The sequence below is a fragment of the Hylobates moloch genome, unplaced genomic scaffold, assembly GCF_009828535.3.
Source record: "Hylobates moloch isolate HMO894 unplaced genomic scaffold, HMol_V3 SCAFFOLD_12, whole genome shotgun sequence".
NCBI classification, from domain to species: domain Eukaryota; kingdom Metazoa; phylum Chordata; class Mammalia; order Primates; family Hylobatidae; genus Hylobates; species Hylobates moloch.
Window position 1 is genome coordinate 48170218 of NW_026652287.1, and position 18429 is coordinate 48188646.

The window sequence follows — 18429 nt, forward strand, 5'->3', positions numbered from 1 at the left end:
CCCCCAATACCTGGGGATTACAATTCGGATTACAATTCAAGATGAGATTTGAGTAGGGACACAGAGCCAGACCATATTAGTGGCTACACTACATGCTGCTAAGATTTGCTGTATGAATGATCCCATCACTCAAGTAGTGAGCACAGGACACAGTAGGTAGTTTTTCAACCCTCACCCCCTCTCCTGCCCTCCTCCCTCTAGTAGTCACCAGTGTCTATCGTTTCCATCTTTATGTCCACAAGTAGCCAATGTTTTGCTCCCACTTGTAAGTGAGAACATGTGGTGGTTGGTTTTCTGTTCCTGCATTAATTTGCTTAGGATAATGGCCTCCAGCTGCATCCATTTTGCTGCAAACGACATGATTTTGTTGTTTTCTTTTGGTTTTTTTTTGTTTTTTTTTTTGAGGCAGAGTGTTGCTCTGTCGCCCAGGCTGGAGTGCAGTGGCACGGTCTTGGCTCACTGTAGCCTCTGCCTCCTGGGTTCAAGCAATTCTCCTGCCTCAGCCTCCCCAGTAGCTGGGATTACAGGCATGCGCCACCACACCTGGCTAATTTTTGTATTTTTAGTAGAGATGGGGTTTCACCATGTTGGCCAGGCTGTTGTCAAACTCCTGACCTCAGGTGATCTGCCCACCTTGGCCTCCCAAAGTGCTGGGATTACAGGCGTGAGCCATGCACCCAGTCATGATTTTGTTATTTTCTATGGCTGCATAGTATTCCATGGTATATATATATATATACACACACACCATATATATATACATATGTATATGTGTATATATCTACACCATATATATACACATATGTATATGTATATATATGTGTGTATATATATATAAAAACACGTTTCTTTATCCAATCCACTGTTGATGGGCACCTAGGTTGATTCCATGTTTGTGCTGTTGTGAACAGCACTAGCTGTAATTTTGTATCCTTTGACAAATCTCTCCCTATCCTCTCTTCCCCCTACCATTCCCAGCCTCTAACATCCTCTGTTCCACTTTTTGCTTTTACAGAATCAACTTACTTTTTTAGCTTCCACATATGAATGAGAACATGTGCTGTTTAACTTTCTGTTTCTAGCTTATTTCACCTAACATAATGTCCTCCAGTTCCATCCATGTTACCACAAATGACAGGATTTCATTCTTTTTATGGCTGAATAGTATTGGGGGATGTTGGTTTGTTGTGGTTTTTTGGCTTCATTTTGTCTTGTTTTTAGAGAGCTAAGTGTTAAACATCTTCCAACACATCATTGCAAACACTCCGAGTCCTGACCGATTCCCCTAAGATCCAACCTTCTTAACGGACCAGACCCTGTCAAACAATGAGATTTCAAGGAGGAAGAAGACAGCAAAAGCATGCTTTAGCTAAAATTTTGGCATGGGGTAAGAGTAGAATGTTATGTCCAGTTTAATTTGGTGTTTCCCTGGGTTTTGTTTCTCTTTTAGTGAAAAGTGTGTACTTTTTATGCCATTGCAGAATTGATTCAATAGCTCCATTGAATTGTCGGTCACGTGGGTATGTTCAGTTTGAAAAAAATTATCAAGCTGCACATTTAAGAGTTGTGCACTAGGCCAGGTGCTGTGGCTCATGCCTGTAATCCTGGCACTTTGGGAGGCCAAGGGGGACAGATCACGAGGTCAGGAGTTCGAGACCGGCCTGACCAACATGGTGAAACCCCATCTCCACTAAAAATACAAAAATTAGCCAGGTGTGGTAGTGAGTGCCTGTAATCCCAGCAACTCAGGAGGCTGAGCCAGGAGAATGGTGTGAACCCGGAAGGCGGAGGTTGCAGTGAGCCGAGATCATGCCATTGCACTCCAGCCTGGGTGACAGAGCAAGACTCCGTCTCAAAAAAAAAAAAAAAAAAAGAGTCGTGCACTTTTCTTCACATGGGTTATTCTCAATAGTTGTTTAAAGAACACAAAAAATTGAGTTTGTTCCATATGTGCTAACATGGAAAGATGACCCAGACATATAATTCGGTGAACAAGGCAAGTAACAGGACAATTTTGTAGAATGAGCCCACCTATGTAACTAACACTGCAAATGTGTGTAAGTCAATGCGGAAATAGGAACTGAAGGGAAATTGCTCAGTCTTGTGCCTGGGTTACCTGGAAGCAAAGGGAAGAATTGGAAGGATGAGAATGGGCCAGTTTTGCTAAAAAACATTTCTGTATTGCTAGAAAGTTGCACTACTAGGAATGGAATTAAAACATGCATCAGGCTAAGTGTGGTGGCTCACGCCTGTAATCCCAGCACTTTGGGAAGCCCAGGCAGGTGGATCGATTTGAGCTCAGGAGTTTAAGACCAGCCTGGGCAACATGGCAAAACCCCCTTTCTACAAAAAACACACAAAAAATTAGCCTGGCATGGTGGTGCATGCCTGTAGTCCCAGCTGCTGGGGAGGCTGAGGCTGGAGAATTGCCTGAGTCCGGGAAGCAGAGGTTGTAGTGAGTTGAGATCGTGCCATTGCACTCCAGCCTGGGCAACTTTGTGAGACCCTGTCTCAAAAAAAATCCACATAAAACTTGTACATAAATATGTATAACAGCATCCTCCAAATAGCCAAAAACCTAACACAACTCAAATATCCCTCCACAGATGAATAAATAAACAAAATGGACTATTATTCAGTCAGAAAAAGGGATGAAGTACTAATATATGCTACAATGTGGATGCTATCTTCCTCCTCCTTGAAATCTCATTGATTTATGGGGTCTGGTCAGCTAAGAAGGCTGGATCTTAGGGGAAGGAATTGGAATGGGAGTGTCTGCAATGGTTTGCTGAAAGATATCTAACACTTGGCTCTCTAAAAACCGAAACAAAATGAAACAGGAGACAACAAACCAACATCCCTGCAATATTGTTCTTGAAAACATCATGCTGAATTAAAGAAGCCAGACACAAAAATTACATAGTGTATGATTCTATTTCTGTGAAATATCCAGAACAGGCAAACCTGCAGAGACAGAATGTCGGCTAGTGGTTGCCTAAGGCTAGGATGTATGGAGAGATTGGGAGTGATAGCTAAACGGTACTGGGATGCTTTTGGGGGTGATAAAAATGTTCTAAAATGAGCCAGGTGTGGTGGCTCACACCTGTAATCCCACACTTTGGGAAGCCAAGTGGGGAGAATCCCTTGAGGCCAGAAGTTTAAGACCAGCCTGGGCAACATAGCAAGAGTTTGTCTCTACAAAAAATCTTAAGGAAAAAAGCAACCAGGCATGGTGGTGCACACCTGTAGTCCCAGCTGCCCAGGAGGCGGAGGTGGAAGGATTGCATGAGCCCAGGAGTTTTAAGCTGCAGTGAGCTGTGATCGCTCCACTGCACTCCAGTCTGGGTGACAGATCAAGATCTTGTCTCCAAAAAAAGAAAAAAACAAAATGTTCCAAAATGAACTGACGCAATGGTTGCATCACTGTGAATATATTAAAACCCACTGGATTGCACACTTTAGGTGGGTGAATTGTATAACACATAAATTATATCTCATTTAAGCTGTTGCTATCAAACCAAGTTTGTTCTTCCTCTGTGCAGCAAGCCAATCACTGTAATGACAGATTTCGCAGAAGAGAAAGAGTTCATTCATGAGGCAATTAAGCGAGGAGGTGGGAAAACAGGTCTCAAATTCTCCTCCCCCAAAATAGGGTTTAAGGGTACTTATGGGATAGAAAACGGGGTGGTCTAAAGTATGGAGAAAGGTGACTGGCAGGTAGGGAAGGTGAGGTAATCAGGATTTCTGAGCAAGCACGGTTGAGCTACATGGCTTTAGATAGGACATTTGTGCAGAAAATAGCATTTAGCATGATCTGAAGGTGGAGTTTACGGCCCTCTGATATCAGCTACCCACATAGGTCCAGATGAAGGGTCAGTGATCTCCACTGGCTTAAACTAAACAAGAGCTGCCTCCTACCTAGTTCCTGAAAAATAACTTTAAGCACCCATTACTATAGTGTCCCACAGTCAGAGATGTTATCTGTAAGGAAGCTAGTGGGAGTTTAGTTATGCATTATTTGGCTACGTGACTTGCTAGTGGCACTTTTAACATCAACTATAAGTAAGCAATTAAAAGCAAGTAAGCAATTAAAAGCAAGGCAGATTAAGTTTGGAGGGCTTAATCAGGTTCGCCTTTGGTTTCACTATTAACATAAGTAAAATAAAGTGAAATAAAATGAAATAAAATGGCTGAAAAATAATAGAGGAGGAGGAAGAGAGGAATCAACGTGATGCATCAGTTAAGGCAACTGGGCTGGAACCTTTTAGGGGTTATTTGTTTGTTTTTATATTTAAGACAGAGTCTTGCTCTGTCACCCAGGCTGGAGTGCAGAGGCACAATCTTAGCTCGCTGCAGCCTCAAACTCCTAGGGTCAAGCCAGCCTCCTACCTCAGCCTCCTGAGTAGCTAGGACTATAGGTGTATGCCATCATTTTTTTATTATTTTTTTTTAGTGACAGGGTCTCACTATGCCCCGGTTGGTCTCAAACTCCTCACCTCGAGGGATCCTCCCGCCTTGGCCTCCCAAAGCTCTGGGACTACACATGTGAGCCACGACACCTCACTCCTTATAGGTTTGAATGCCAACTGTGCCAATTGCTGACCTTGGGCAGTCATTTCACCTCTATGAGCCTCAGTTTCCCCATCTGCAAAATGGGAGCAAAAATACTGATCTCTCTGGACTCTTGAAGACTCGATGAGACAATAAGTAAGTGAAGTCGGTGTTATCTACACAGTGGAAGGTGAGATGAATAAACTAGGCATATTGATGATGGTAATAACCAGATGGGCTGGCTATGGGATGGGGGTTGGGAGAGGTTGTGGCTGGGCTGGCACAGACATCTAACTAATTTAGACTCTCTGCCTAGGCCACCTTTGCCAGAGGGAGTCCTCTCAGCCTTGCGATCACTCATCCCATTGGCATTGGCTCCATTTCCACACCACGGCTGTGTGCCAAGGGTGTGTCATGAGGTTTCTTGAGTGACAGAAAACTCACTGACAATAAAGGGCCAGATGATGTGCCACCCGATTCATAGACCAGGCCTCTCAGGAGAAACCCCGGGAGATTCCACACTGTCAGTCCCTTCTCCAAGATCAGTACGTGGGCCTGACTCCTCCTCGGTGCCCAGCTCAGTATTGGCAACTAGAAGAGTAGTGAGATTGAACTTGGCCTTGAGGAACAGCTGCCTCTAGAGTCGGTAAGTGATTTGGTGGATATTAGCCTCTCTCTCTCTCTCTCTCTATGTCTCTCTCTCTCTCTCTCACACACACACACACACACACACACACACACACGCACATACACACATACGCTCCCTCTCCCTTCATGAATTAATGCACTGGCCAGTTTTGGCAGAATGGAAGAAATTTCCATCCATCCCCTTTCTTTCATCTGTTCATTTTTTTCTTATTTGTTTACTCAGCAAATTCTCTCCAACACCACCTCTGTGCTCCCTGCCACACTGTTGGCCGTGATGGAGACAGAGATAATGAAGTCAGGCTTTCAGTCCTGAAAACTGAGCTGCCAGTTCAGCCATGAGAGTAAGAATCAAAAACACTGCTGTAGTTCAAGTAGGAGCAAGCAGAGCTGTGAGCGTCCAGAGAAGGAAGAGGAAAGTTCCAGGAGGTCAAGAGGGATCATAAAACCTACCTGGGTTGCCATTGCTGTTAAGCACCTAGAGCTCTCCCCAGGTCCTTTGCGGATGGGAAAATCGAGTCTCAGAGAGGAGAATGAGATGCCGAAGGTCACACAGCTGGGAAGGGACTGAGGCAGGATTTGGTTCTGGCTCCAGGGCTATGCTCCTTCCGCTTCCTCCCTCACAAGCTTTGGTTCCTCTTTCATCACAGCACTTGGTGTGTGTGTGTGTGTGTGTGTGTGAGAGAGAGAGAGAGAAAGAGAGATTTAATATTCATTTCTGTCACAGACTAGAGCTACAGAAGGACAGAAGATCAGGGAGCATGTCTGTCTTACTTAATGGATTCTAAGTGCATAACACATAATAGATACACAGAAAATATTTGCTGGGTAGGTGGGTGGGTGGGTGGATGGATGGATGGATGGATGGATGGATGGATGGATGGATGGGTGGATGGGTGGATGGATAAGTAAATAGGTGGATGGATAGATGGAAGATAGAGATGATGGATGAAGGAATGGATAGAGGGAGGGCTAGATGGAGGGATAGTTGGAAGGTAGAATAGATGGAGGGATGGGAGACAGAGAGAGATAATGGATGAATAGATGGATGGATGAGTGAATGAGTGGGTGGTTGGATGGATAAGTGGATGGATGGGATGAGTGGAAGGTAGGATAGATGGAGGGATGGAAGACAGAGAGAGATAATGGATGAATGGATGGATGGATGAATGAATGAGTGGCTGGATGGATAAGTGGATGGATAGATAGATGGATAGATGGATGGGTAGATATATGGGTTGACGGAAGAATGAATGGGTATATGGGATGACTGATTAATAGATGGGTAGACAGACAGATGGATGAATAGATGTGTGAGTGGGTGGATGGATGGATGGATGGATGAGTGGATAGATAGGTAAGTGGAAAGATAAATTGGTGGATGGGTTGATGAATAAAAGGATGGATGTTAAATTGGATTGATGGATGATTAGATAGATGTGCAGGTGGAAGGATGGGTGGATGGGATGACAGATTAATAGATAAGTAGATGGATGGATGAATAGATGAATGGGTGAGTGGGTGAATGGATGGATAGATGATGAATTAATGGATAGATGGTAGATGGATAGATGAATCAATTGATGGGTGACTGGACAGATAGATGGATAAAAAGATACATGAATGGATGGTTGATGGGGGGAGGCATAGCAGATATTATGCCACCAAAATTGTCAGAGAAGGATCTTGATAGGTTAAAAAAAAAAAAAAAAGCATTCCCGGTGGGGTGCAGTGGCTCATGCCTATAATCCCAGCACTTTGGGAGGCTGAGGCGGGCAGATCACGAGGTCAGGAGATCAAGACCATCCTGGCTAACACAGTGAAACCCCGTCTCTACTAAAAATACAAAAGAAATTAGCCAGGCATGGTGGCATGTGCCTGTAGTCCCAGCTACTCGGGAGGCTGAGGCAGGATAATCACTTGAACCCAGGAGGCAGAGGTTGCAGTGAGCCGAGATCATGCCACTGCACTCCAGTCTGGGTGACAGAGTGAGACTCCGTCTCAAAAAAAAAAAAAAAAAAAAAAGCATTCCCTACTGAGGAGAAAGTGTAGGAAAAGGCAAAGAGATGAGGAAATGCCAAGAATATGACAAAAGTCTGTCTGTGCAGCCAGAGAACAGAACAGGACTCAGAGATGAGAATGGAGAACGTGGACAGACATTCGGACTCAAGGAAGAGCGAGGGAGGTGGATTGATCCCTTCATATTGGAGACCCAGTGAGATAATATCAAAGTTGCATTCCCCACTTTGATGGCATTCTCCTTTTAAACGCTCCTCCAAGGCACCTCCTTGAGATGGCTTCCCCAGCCCATCATCTCCTAGGTAGAAGAGGGAAACACATGGGCCACTTGCCCTGCTCCTCATTCCAGGGTTTTCAGGGGAAGTTCAGTCCACCACAAGCTGGTGAATGACCCAAGGGAGACATAGGAATTTTTGGGGGGCAGAGTGGGGGACATTGTGGGGTAGGCCCAGCAGTTCTGAAGAAGACATCCAGAAATGGAAGACATCATGAAATTGTCATTCTAGGGGTGATATGTTACTACTTCATGGATTATCATCTATTGCACAGATCTGTCCACGGACCAAATCCCCACCACTGGAGTGCTATTGAGTCTCAAAAATCCAGATACATAAGCCAGTTTGTCCCCTGAGCCCCTCAGCCTCCCTTTAGAGACCTTTAACCTATCTTCTCTTGAACCCAAGGATCAGACAAGGGTGCTGAGAGCCGGGGCTCACAACCAAAGGAGAAATGAGCAATCTGCGGTCTTTGGAAGAGGTAGGTTGGGTGCAGGTTGAGGGGAGGGTGATCATAAGGGGAGAAGGAAGGTGAGGATCTTAATGTTTTGGAAAGAGTGGAGGGACTGAAAAAATCATGACCTGAACTCAGAGCTAGGAGGTACTTTGTAGTCAATCAAACAGCAAAAAAAGACTCAGAGATGGAACCGAAGCTGGGTTGGGGGGTGGGGGCAGTCAAACACAGCTACCTCTGTCTCCAAAGATCAAGTTATTCTCAACACATTAAACGTTCTGAGAAGTCCTGCAATAAACAATTGTATGTTGATTTTTTAAAAGATGAAGTTCTTACCACTGTGGTGCTCAGTACCCTGCTTCTGTTCTGAAAAGAAATGTTGACCCCCAATATTCTTCTTCCTCAGACGGGATCTCAGTATTAACTTCAGAAACTCTGAGACCTCTGCAAGTGAGGAGGTAATAGAGGAATGCTCAGAACACTCTTGGGGAGGATGAGGAGACTTGCAAATCCACAAAATACAACAACTGGAAGGGATCTTCAAAATCACACACACACTCATTGTCTATATTGGAAACTGAGGCTCAGATGGGAGCAGTGACTTCCCCCAAGTTCATACCAAGCTAGAACAGGGCTGGACCCCAGGTTGGGTTGCTGTATTTGGGAACTAAAAATAAAGGACACCAAATTCAATTTGAATTTCACATCAACAACAAATAATTACATAGTATAAGAATATCCCATGCAATATTTGGGATATACTTATCCTAAAAAGGTACTTGGTTTTTATTTGAAATTTAAATGTACCTGAGCATCTTGTATTATACCTGGCAACCCTAAGCCCAAGCCTCTCTTGTTTTGTTTGTTCGTTTTTGAGACAGGGTCTGACTTATTGCCCAGGCTGGAGTGCAGTGGCAAGATCATGGCTCACTGCAGCCTCAACCTCCCAGGCTCAAGCGATCCTGCCACTTCAGCCTCCAAAGTAGCTGGGACCACAGGTGCACAGAAGCACACCCAGCTAAATTTTTCATTTTTTGTAGAGACAGAGTCTCACTATGTTGCCCAGGCTGGTCTTGAACTCTTGGGCTCAAGCAATCCTCCCGCCTCAGCCTCCCAAAGTGCTGGGATCACAGGCATGAGCCACCACACCCAGCCTGCATGCCTCTTTTGACTATAGCTGCTTCTCCTTGAACCTCCTCATGCTGATTTCTGTCTTCTCTTGGCCCAGGAGAAATACGATATGTCAGGTGCCCACCTGGCCCTAACACTGTGTGTCACCAAAGCCCGGGAAGGTTCCGAAGAAGACCTGGATGCTCTGGAACACATGTTTCGGCAGCTGAGATTCGAAAGTACCATGAAAAGAGACCCCACTGCCCAGGTATTGGGGTGCCTACTCCAGGCCTAGCTGGGGGAAAGGTACTAGGTTGGATACGTAGGCTATGGGGACCCAGCTGAGTCTGGTTCTTCCTCTCACTCCAGCAATTCCAGGAAGAGCTGGAAAAATTCCAGCAGGCCATCGATTCCCGGGAAGATCCCGTCAGTTGTGCCTTCGTGGTACTCATGGCTCACGGGAGGGAAGGCTTCCTTAAGGGAGAAGATGGGGAGATGGTCAAGCTGGAGAATCTCTTCGAGGCCCTGAACAACAAGAACTGCCAGGCCCTGCGAGCTAAGCCCAAGGTGTACATCATACAGGCCTGTCGAGGAGGTGGGGACAGATCCAAGAGCACAGAGTCTCTGGTTTGTTTTCTGTTTTGTTTTTTGAGACAGCACCCAGGCTGGAATGCAGTGGTGCAATCTCAACTCACTGCAATCTCCATCTCCCAGGCTTCAGCCGTCCTCCTGCCTCAGCCTCCTGAGTAGCTGGGACTACAGGCTCCCGCCGCTATGTCAGGCTAATTTTTGTAGACAGGGTCTGATTATGTTGCCCAGGCTGGTCTCAAACTCCTGAGCTCAAGCAATCCTCCTGCCTCAGCCTCCCACCATGCCCAGCCAAGTCTGTGTTTTTATCCAAGCCAGTCCCAGATCCAAAGCCCCAGCTGAAGCCAGGCACCATGGCTCGTGCCTGCAATTCCAGTACTTCGGGAGGCCCAGGCAGGAAGATTTTTTGAGGCCAGGAGTTCAAGACTAGCTTCTGGGCAACATAGCAAGAACCCAGCTCTATGAAAAATATTAAAAATCAGCAAGGGCATGGTGGCATGGGCCTGTGGTCCTAGCTACTCAGGAGGCTGAGGTAGGAGGATCACTTGAGCCCAGGAGTTAAGAGGCTGCAGTGAGCTATGATTACACTATTGCACTCCAGCCTGGGAAACAAAGCAAGCCCCTGTCTCTAAAAAGTTAAATTAAATTAAAAAGCCCCACTGCACATGGCATACCACAAGACCATCCTTTTTTTTTTTTTTTTAGACGGAGTCTTGCTCTGTCACCCAGGCTGGAGTGCGATGGCACGATCTTGGCTCACTGCAACCTCCACATCCCAGGTTCAAGCAATTCTTCTGCCTCAGCCTCCCAAGTAGCTGGGATTACAGGTGCATGTCACCATGCCCGGCTAATTTTTGTATTTTTAGTACAGATGGGATTTGACCATGTTGGTCAGGCTGGTCTCAAACTCCTGAACTTAGGTGATCTGCCCTCCTCAGCCCCCCAAAGTGCTGGGATTATAGGCCTGAGCCACCATGCCCAGCCCTTACCTTTCTTTTTAAGAGGTGACATCTCGCTCTGTCTCCCTGGCTAGAGTGTAGTGGTGCAATCATGGCTCACTGCAGCCTGAAACTCCCAGGTTCAAATGATCCTCCTGCTTCAGCCCCCCAAAACGCTGGGAGTACACGTGTGAGCCACCCTGCCCGGCCCCTTTCCTTACCTTTCTCTCTGACTTTGCCTCCTCCTCTTCTTGTTGTTTCAGAACAAAGGGACTCCGGTGAAACAGTAGGTGGAGATGAGATTGTGATGGTCATCAAAGACAGCCCGCAAACCATCCCAACGTACACAGACGCCCTGCACGTTTACTCCACGGTAGAGGGTATGAGCTCCCAGCTGGCCCAGGGCTCCCTCTGCTCTTCCCCCTCTCCTGCGACTCCCAACTCCTGAACCTCTCCTCCAGGACCCGCCCCCTTCCAGGATCCCCTCTACCTACCCTCTGAAGCTCCCCCGAACCCACCTCTCTGGAATTCCCAGGATACATCGCCTACCGACATGATCAGAAAGGCTCATGCTTTATCCAGACCCTGGTGGATGTGTTCACGAAGAGGAAAGGACACATCTTGGAGCTTCTGACAGAGGTGAGTTGACACAAGGTAGCTGGGACCACCGCCCAGGCCAAGAAGGGTGCAGGCAAAGGGGGCTGAGCCTCCTCCTAACCCCTCTCCATTTCCCTCAGCTCCAAATCCAACCCAGATCTCAATACAGAAACTAAGATGCCCACTTTCCAACAACTTTCCCAAATGCAGGGACTCTTAAAACCCACAGTATGTGAGATAAATTACTATAAACAACCCCCCCTTGGATATAAACAATGTTTGGGCAAACTGTTTTCTTTTAATGTTTATACGTTTTTATTGCAAATTAGAAAAAAAAATGCCCGGCCAAGGATTCCATACAAACTACGATATAGGAGGAGACCATAAAGGTCTCTCATCTTAGGACAAGAATACCCACCTGCCCCGTTCCCTAACCCTCCCCCCATAAGTCCATGACACTGACTCCTCCAAGCTCACCACACCTGTTGCTGCAGGTGACCCGGCGGGTGGCAGAAGCAGAGCTGGTTCAGGAAGGAAAAGCAAGGAAAACGAACCCTGAAATCCAAAGCACCCTCCGGAAACGGCTGTATCTGCAGTAGAAGTTAGAAAGACCGGGAGGAGCTTTCCTTCCAGCATTCTTTCCGTCTCGCAGAAATTTAGAGGCAGCTCTTACCACTCCCCAAGGTCTTCTCTTCCCAAGGCTAAATGGCACCCAGTTTCTTTTCCATCACACCCCTCATGCAGGTCCTCCTGTCCTTCTTAGAGCAAGCCAGCCAAAACTTAGAACGAGGCATGGTGGCAACATTAACATCACCTCCCTCGGGCTGGACTTTCTATCTTTATTAACGTAACCTAAGAGACCTAAGAGTGCATTCATTTATCCCACTTTCTGTTCCTGTGGTCTTCTTTCTCCCATGAAGCAGAAACTGGATAAAGCTCAAGATTTTCCATGGACAAACCAACGCCCACTCATCCCCTCCTACACCAATCCAACCTCTGCTTGCATCTCACTTGGAGGTAAAACCTCCTCCTGAGGCCAATGCATTCCCAACTTCCAGTTCTCTCCTTTACCCTGGAGAGTTAGTAAGGCAAGAACCATTCTTTCTCTCCAAAACCACTCCTCCTTGGCTAGCAAGTTGGTGTCCTAACTCTGTTCTCTTCCTAGCTCATGGCATCTCTAGATAATAAAGTTGTCTCCACCTTTCTGGATCTCTTCCTCCTAACACCCCTCCCCTGAAACCCTGGACTCTGCCCTCTCTCCAAGAAAATCCATCCATTCAACTATTCTTGCATTCAATTACTCTAAATGAGAGCGTGTTGGAGCTATGGCAAATTCCCTGTTGTCACGTTGCTATTTTGCAGACAACATAATATTTAACCTCTCATAACTAGAGAGGTTAAATAATTTGTCAAATGCAATACAGTAAGACAGAGGCAAGGACAAGATTTGACTTCCAGCCCAGCCTCTTCTCCACAACCTGCTAATTCTTGATCCATCTGAAAACGTTTCTAATTAGTGAAGATGCCTAATAAAAATTGTCCTTTTCTCCAAGGTAGGAGCTTTCTGGAAGTTTCTAGAAATTTTCAATAACCACCAGCCAAGGTTACCTCCAGGTAACCTTGCAGCACCAGGCTGGAAGTCAGATCCGCTTCACTGTCTTCCAACTCTACAGCCTGTATCTCCCCATCCCCAGCTTTGACCTTTCCTGCTCAAGTAACCTATGGGCACATCCAGCGTCACTAAAAACTCAGGGCTTTTCTTCCTGGTTACTCCTCCAAGCGTTCCCTGGTATCCTCAACCTCAGATCCCAGGTTCAGATTTCTGCAGTTAATCTATGACCCCTCTCTTCTTGCATCCTTCATATGCCACCAGACACCATGCCCAGTCCAGCCTGATTTTGAAACAACTTTCATGCCGGTCTTCTCTTCCCTGACATATTACTGTCCAGGTTCAAGTCCTCAGCTTCTCATATCTGCATCTTTGCAACCAACTCCCTCCCTTGCCTCTCTGCTTTTCCATCCCACTTTTCATGTGTCCTCCACACCCTCTATAACAGTGATCTCCCTGGAACACTCAAGAAGACACAACATATCCTATTATTTAAAGACCAGGGGACTGGACACGGTGGCTTACACCTGTAATCCCAACTTTGAGAGTCTGAAGTGGGAGGATCACTTGAGGCCAGGAGTTAAGAGACCAGCCTGGGCAACACAGCAAGACCCCGGCTCTACAAAAAAAAAAATTAATTAACTGGGTGTGGTGGCACATGCCTGTAGTCCCAGCTACTCAGGAGGCTGAGGTGGGAGGATGACTTGACCCCAGGAGTTTGAGGCTGCAAGGAGCTATGATCATGCCACTGCATCCCAGCTCTAGGTGAGACAGTGAGATCCGGTCTCCAAAATCAATCAATCAATCAAATGAAGACCAAAGTCAAACCGCACATCAGGATCTCTAACACTCTTCCAATTTTGCCATCTACCAGCACTTAGCTAAACTCATCTCCCATCTCTTTCACCATGAATTCACTCTTTCGACAAGGCTAATGTCCTCTTACTCACCCTTGCTTCTAAGCCTTTGCTATCACCATCTCCCCCAAGCTGGAGGGCCCTCCCTCTCCCTTTACCCCTCTTCCACTACCTCCCACCCCTACTTTTTCCAGAAAGCCATTTCCTCTCTTTTTTTCTGATTGATCCTTCCCTCTCACCCAGGATTAGATGCTGGAAATGACCACTTCTGGAGGGCAGGGAACAAGACTTAATCTGCATAATAAGTGTTCAATAAACAGTTGTCAAACTTTGAAAGAAAGTGTTGAAACCTTTGTTCTGTGCTGAAACCGTGAGGCTGATACGAAAGGAGTCATGGATTTAATTTCTTTTTTCCCGGTGGCTTGCTTCCTCCCAGGTGTGTCTATCATGAATGGAGAATCAGGAGCTTCATCTTGTGTCTTCTTTCCTTTTTTTTCTTTAAGAGATGAGATCTTGCTCTGCCACCCAGGCTGGAGTACAGTGGCGCCATCATAGCTCACTGCACCCTCGACCTCCTGGGCTCAAGCAATCCTTCCACCTCAGCCTCTCATGTAGCTGGGACTACAGCTGTGCACCACCACACCTGGCTAGTTTTCTTATTTTTTTGTAGAGATTGGGTCTCACTATGTTGCCGAGGCTGGTCTCACACTCCTGGTCTCAAGCAATCCTCTTGCCTTGGCCTCCCAAAGTGCTGAGATTACAGATGTGACCCACCACACTGAGCTCCTGTCTCTTTCACAAAAACAGACGTGTTGGGAACTTGTAAAGTTACAGGCCACGCTTTCATGCTGAATGGCTATCTTTTACTTAATTGTTCCATCTCCAGAATGTTTCCAAGGAACTATGCAGACACGGAAATGTCATTTTTCAGAACTATAAGGGACACTGGAGGTGGGCTAGTTACAGCATCAAAGACATTTAGCAAGTGTGCCACCTCTCTCTAGCCTGGTGCCCATGGCAGACATGACTAATCAATCACATCTATTTTTCCTAATGAACTCAAGTGTAACCTCAAAGCCTTTCTCCTCTGAGCGCTTGGGAAGCTGACACCTGTCTATTGGCATAAGTACATCACTCTTGATCCATTTGAACGTCCACCTTAGGGGGTAAATTGTCTATGGTCATTTTATGTGGTACACCCAGGGATCTAGCCATGGCAGTAACTGGGGCTTTATCCATGGAAATGGCAAACCAAGTGGCCAACATAGGGGTGGGTTCGAAGGGCCAAGAGATCTGGGGTGATGCATGCACTGAGTTCTATACACTTACTTACATGCCAACCTGCAGTCCAAACACCCAGTGATTCTGGGAGTCTCCGAATATGAGGGTCAGAAAACTGTGTCTCACTCACCAGATCCAGTCTGCAGTTTGTTTTTATCAACAAAGTTTTGCTGGCACACAGGCATGTTTATTCACTTACATACTGGCTACGGCTGCCTTCAACCTACAATGGTAGAGTTGAGTAGTTAGAACAGACAGCATAAGGCCCACAAAGCTGAAAGTTTTTACTATTTGGCCCCTTACAGAGAAGGTTTGACAACCCCTACCCTAATATCTTTGTAAAAATTCCAATTTTGCTGTCAATACTAATTTTGATGTCAATGAGGTATCACCTCACACCTGTTGGGATGGCTATTATCAAAAAGATAGGAGATAAGCGTTGGTGAGGGTGTGGAGAAAAGGGAACCTTTGCTGGTGGAAAATAGAATGGTGCAGCCATGTGGAAAACACTACGGAGATTCCTAAAGAAATTAAAAACAGGCCGGGCGTGGCGGCTCACACCTGTAATCCCAGCACTTAGGGAGGCTGAGGCGGGTGGACCACTTGAGGGTGGGAGTTCAAGACCAGCCTGGCCAACATGGTGAAACCCCGTCTCTACTAAAAATACAAAAATTAGCCAGGTATGGTGGTGGGCGCCTGTAATCCCAGCTACTTGGGAGGCTGAGGCAGGAAAATCACTTGAACCCGGGAGGTGGAGGTTGCAGTGAGCTGAGATCCTGCCACTGCACTCCAGCCTGGGAGACAGAGTGAGACACTGTCTCAAAAAAAAAAAAAAAAAAAAAAAAAGGAAGAGGCCGGGCGCGGTGGCTCACACCTGTAATCCCAGCACTTTGGGAGGCCGAGGTGGGCGGATCACGAGGTCAGGAGATCGAGACCATCCTGGCTAACACAGTGAAACCTCGTCTCTACTAAAAATACAAAAAATTAGCCGGGCATGGTGGTGGGTGCCTGTAGTCCCAGCTACTTGGGAGGCTGAGGCAGGAGAATGGCATGAACCCCGGAGGTGGAGCTTGCAGTGAGCCGAGATCACGCCACTGCACTCCAGCCTGGGCGACAGAGCAAGACTCCCTCTCAAAAAAAAAAAAAAAAAGAGGAAGAAAATAAAGAAAAAGAAAATTAAAAACAGAACTACAAGATAATCAAGTAATCCCACTCTTAGCTATATATGCAAAATAAAGGAAATCAATATATCAAAGCGATATCTGCACTGCCATGTTAATTGCAGCGCTATTCACAATAGCCAAGATATAGAATCAACCTAAGTGTCCATCAATAGATGAATGGATAAAGAAACTGCGGTATATATGCACAATAGAATACTATTCAGCCATAATGAAGAACAAAATCGTGTCATTTGCAGCAATGTAGATGAGCTTGGATGACATTATATTAAGTAAAATAAGCCAGGCACAGAAAGACAAACATCACATATTCTCACTCATTATGTGGAAGCTAAAAAAGTAGATCTGGTGAAGACAGAGACGGAATGGTAATTACCAGAGGCTGGGAAGGGAAGCAGGGAGAAGATGTGAAGAGAAATGGGTTACTGGGTACAAAAGTACAGTTAGGTAGGATGAATAAGTTCTTGTATTCGAGAGCACAGTAGGAAAATTATCATTAACAGTAATTATTTGTATATTTCAAAATAGCAAGAGGAGAAGAATAGCAGTGTTCCCAACACAAGGAAAAGATAAACGTTTAAGGTGATGGATATCTAATTACCCTAATTTGATCATTACCCCAAAAATCTGTACAACTATGATATATCAAATAAAAAACAGAACTGTCCAGGCATGGTGACTCACGCCTGTAATCTCAGGATGCCAAGGCGGGAGAGTCACTTGAGCCCAGGAGTTTTAAACCAGCCTGGGCAACAAAGTGAGGCTTAGTCTCTACTAAAAAAATTTTTTTAAATTAGCGAGGTGCGGTGTAGTCCTAGCTACTCGGGAGGCTGAAGTGGGAGGATCGCTTGAGCCCAGGAAGTCAAGACTGCAGTGAACCGAGATTGCACCTCTGCGCGCCAGCCTAGGTGACAGAGCAAGATCTTGTCTCAAAAAAAAAGAAAACAAAACAAACAAAAAAACAGACTACCATATGACCCAGCAGTTAGACTTTTTGAATATATATCCAAAGGAAATGAAATTAAATCTAGTAAAGATATCTGCACTTCCATGGTCACTGAAGCATTATTCACAATAGCCAAAATGTGAAAAAATCGAAGTGTCCATCTATGGATGAATGAATAAGGAAAAGACTGCGCGTGTGTGTGTGTGAGAGAGAGAGAGTGTGTGTGTGTGTGTGTGCACAATGGAATGTTACTCAGCTTTAAAATAAATAAATAAATGAGATTCTGCCATTTGCCACCACATGGATGAACCTGAAGTATATTATGCTAGGTGGAATAAGCCAGCATGAAATCTACTGTTGTATTAGTCTGTTCTCGTACTGCCATAAAGAAATACTTGAGTCTGGGTAATGTTTAAAGAAAAAAGGTTTAAGGCAAGTGCGGTGGCTCAAGCCTGTAATCCTAGCACTTTGGTAGGCCGAGGTGGGCGCATCACTTGAGGTCAGGAGTTCAAAACCAGCCTGGCCAACACGGTGAAACCCTGTCTCTACTACAAATACAAAAAAAAATTAGCTGGGCATGGTGGTGCATGCCTGTAATCCCAGCTACTCGGGAGGCTGAGATGGGAGAATTGCTTAAACCCAGGAGGCAGAGGTTGCAGCAAGCACTCTAGCTTGGGTGACAGAGCGAGAATCAGTCTCAAAAAGAAAAAAAGGTTTAATTGGCTCAGGGTTCCACAGGCTGCACGGGAAGCATGGCTGGGGAGGTCTCAGGAAACTTACAATCATGGTGGAAGGCGAAGAGAAAGCAGACACGCCTTACTTGGCTGGAGCAGGAAGAAGGGAGGTGGGGAGGTGCTACACACTTTTAAACAACCAGATCTCGTGATAACACACTTGCTAACACAAGAACCTCACCAAAGGAGAAATCTGCCCACATGACCCAATCACCTCCCACCAGATCCCACTTCCAACACTGAGGGTTACAATCTGACATGAGATTGAGCAGAGATAGACCCAAACCATATCAATGGCTTTGTTCTTCAAGACCTGCGACTGAAGGTTTTCCGCAATTATTAAGCAAGGATATGTAGGTTTAGCCTGGAAGTTTCATATTCAGCATCAGGAACTTATCCAGGCTTTGTAGGACCTATACAATTGGGCAGAAAGAGTCCCTCTTTAAGAAGAGGACAAACAGCAATGCAGAATTAGTGCAGCCACATAAGCACATTGTCAGGGTCTCTTCTCGGGCCATGGAGAGGCCCATAAAAGTGGGGATCCTGCAGCTTTTGCCACATCAGCTCCAAGGCAAGTCCCCCTTTGTTTATTTGTTCTCCAAGACACTCACTGATAGCAGCAGAAACAGTCGTTTTAAAATGCA

At 45.9% G+C, this 18429-nt stretch overlaps 1 protein-coding gene across 1 annotated transcript; it reads left to right on the forward strand.

Annotated features, from left to right (window-relative positions):
* Positions 1–5031: 5031 nt before the first annotated feature.
* Positions 5032–13979, forward strand: CASP14 (caspase 14). The gene is made up of 7 exons (XM_032171541.2): positions 5032–5197; positions 7899–7971; positions 9173–9322; positions 9424–9649; positions 10844–10960; positions 11116–11219; positions 11672–13979. The coding sequence occupies exons 2-7, from the start codon at positions 7945–7947 to the stop codon at positions 11774–11776; spliced, it is 729 nt and encodes a 242-aa protein (XP_032027432.1). The 5' UTR covers positions 5032–5197; positions 7899–7944; the 3' UTR covers positions 11777–13979.
* Positions 13980–18429: the final 4450 nt, after the last annotated feature.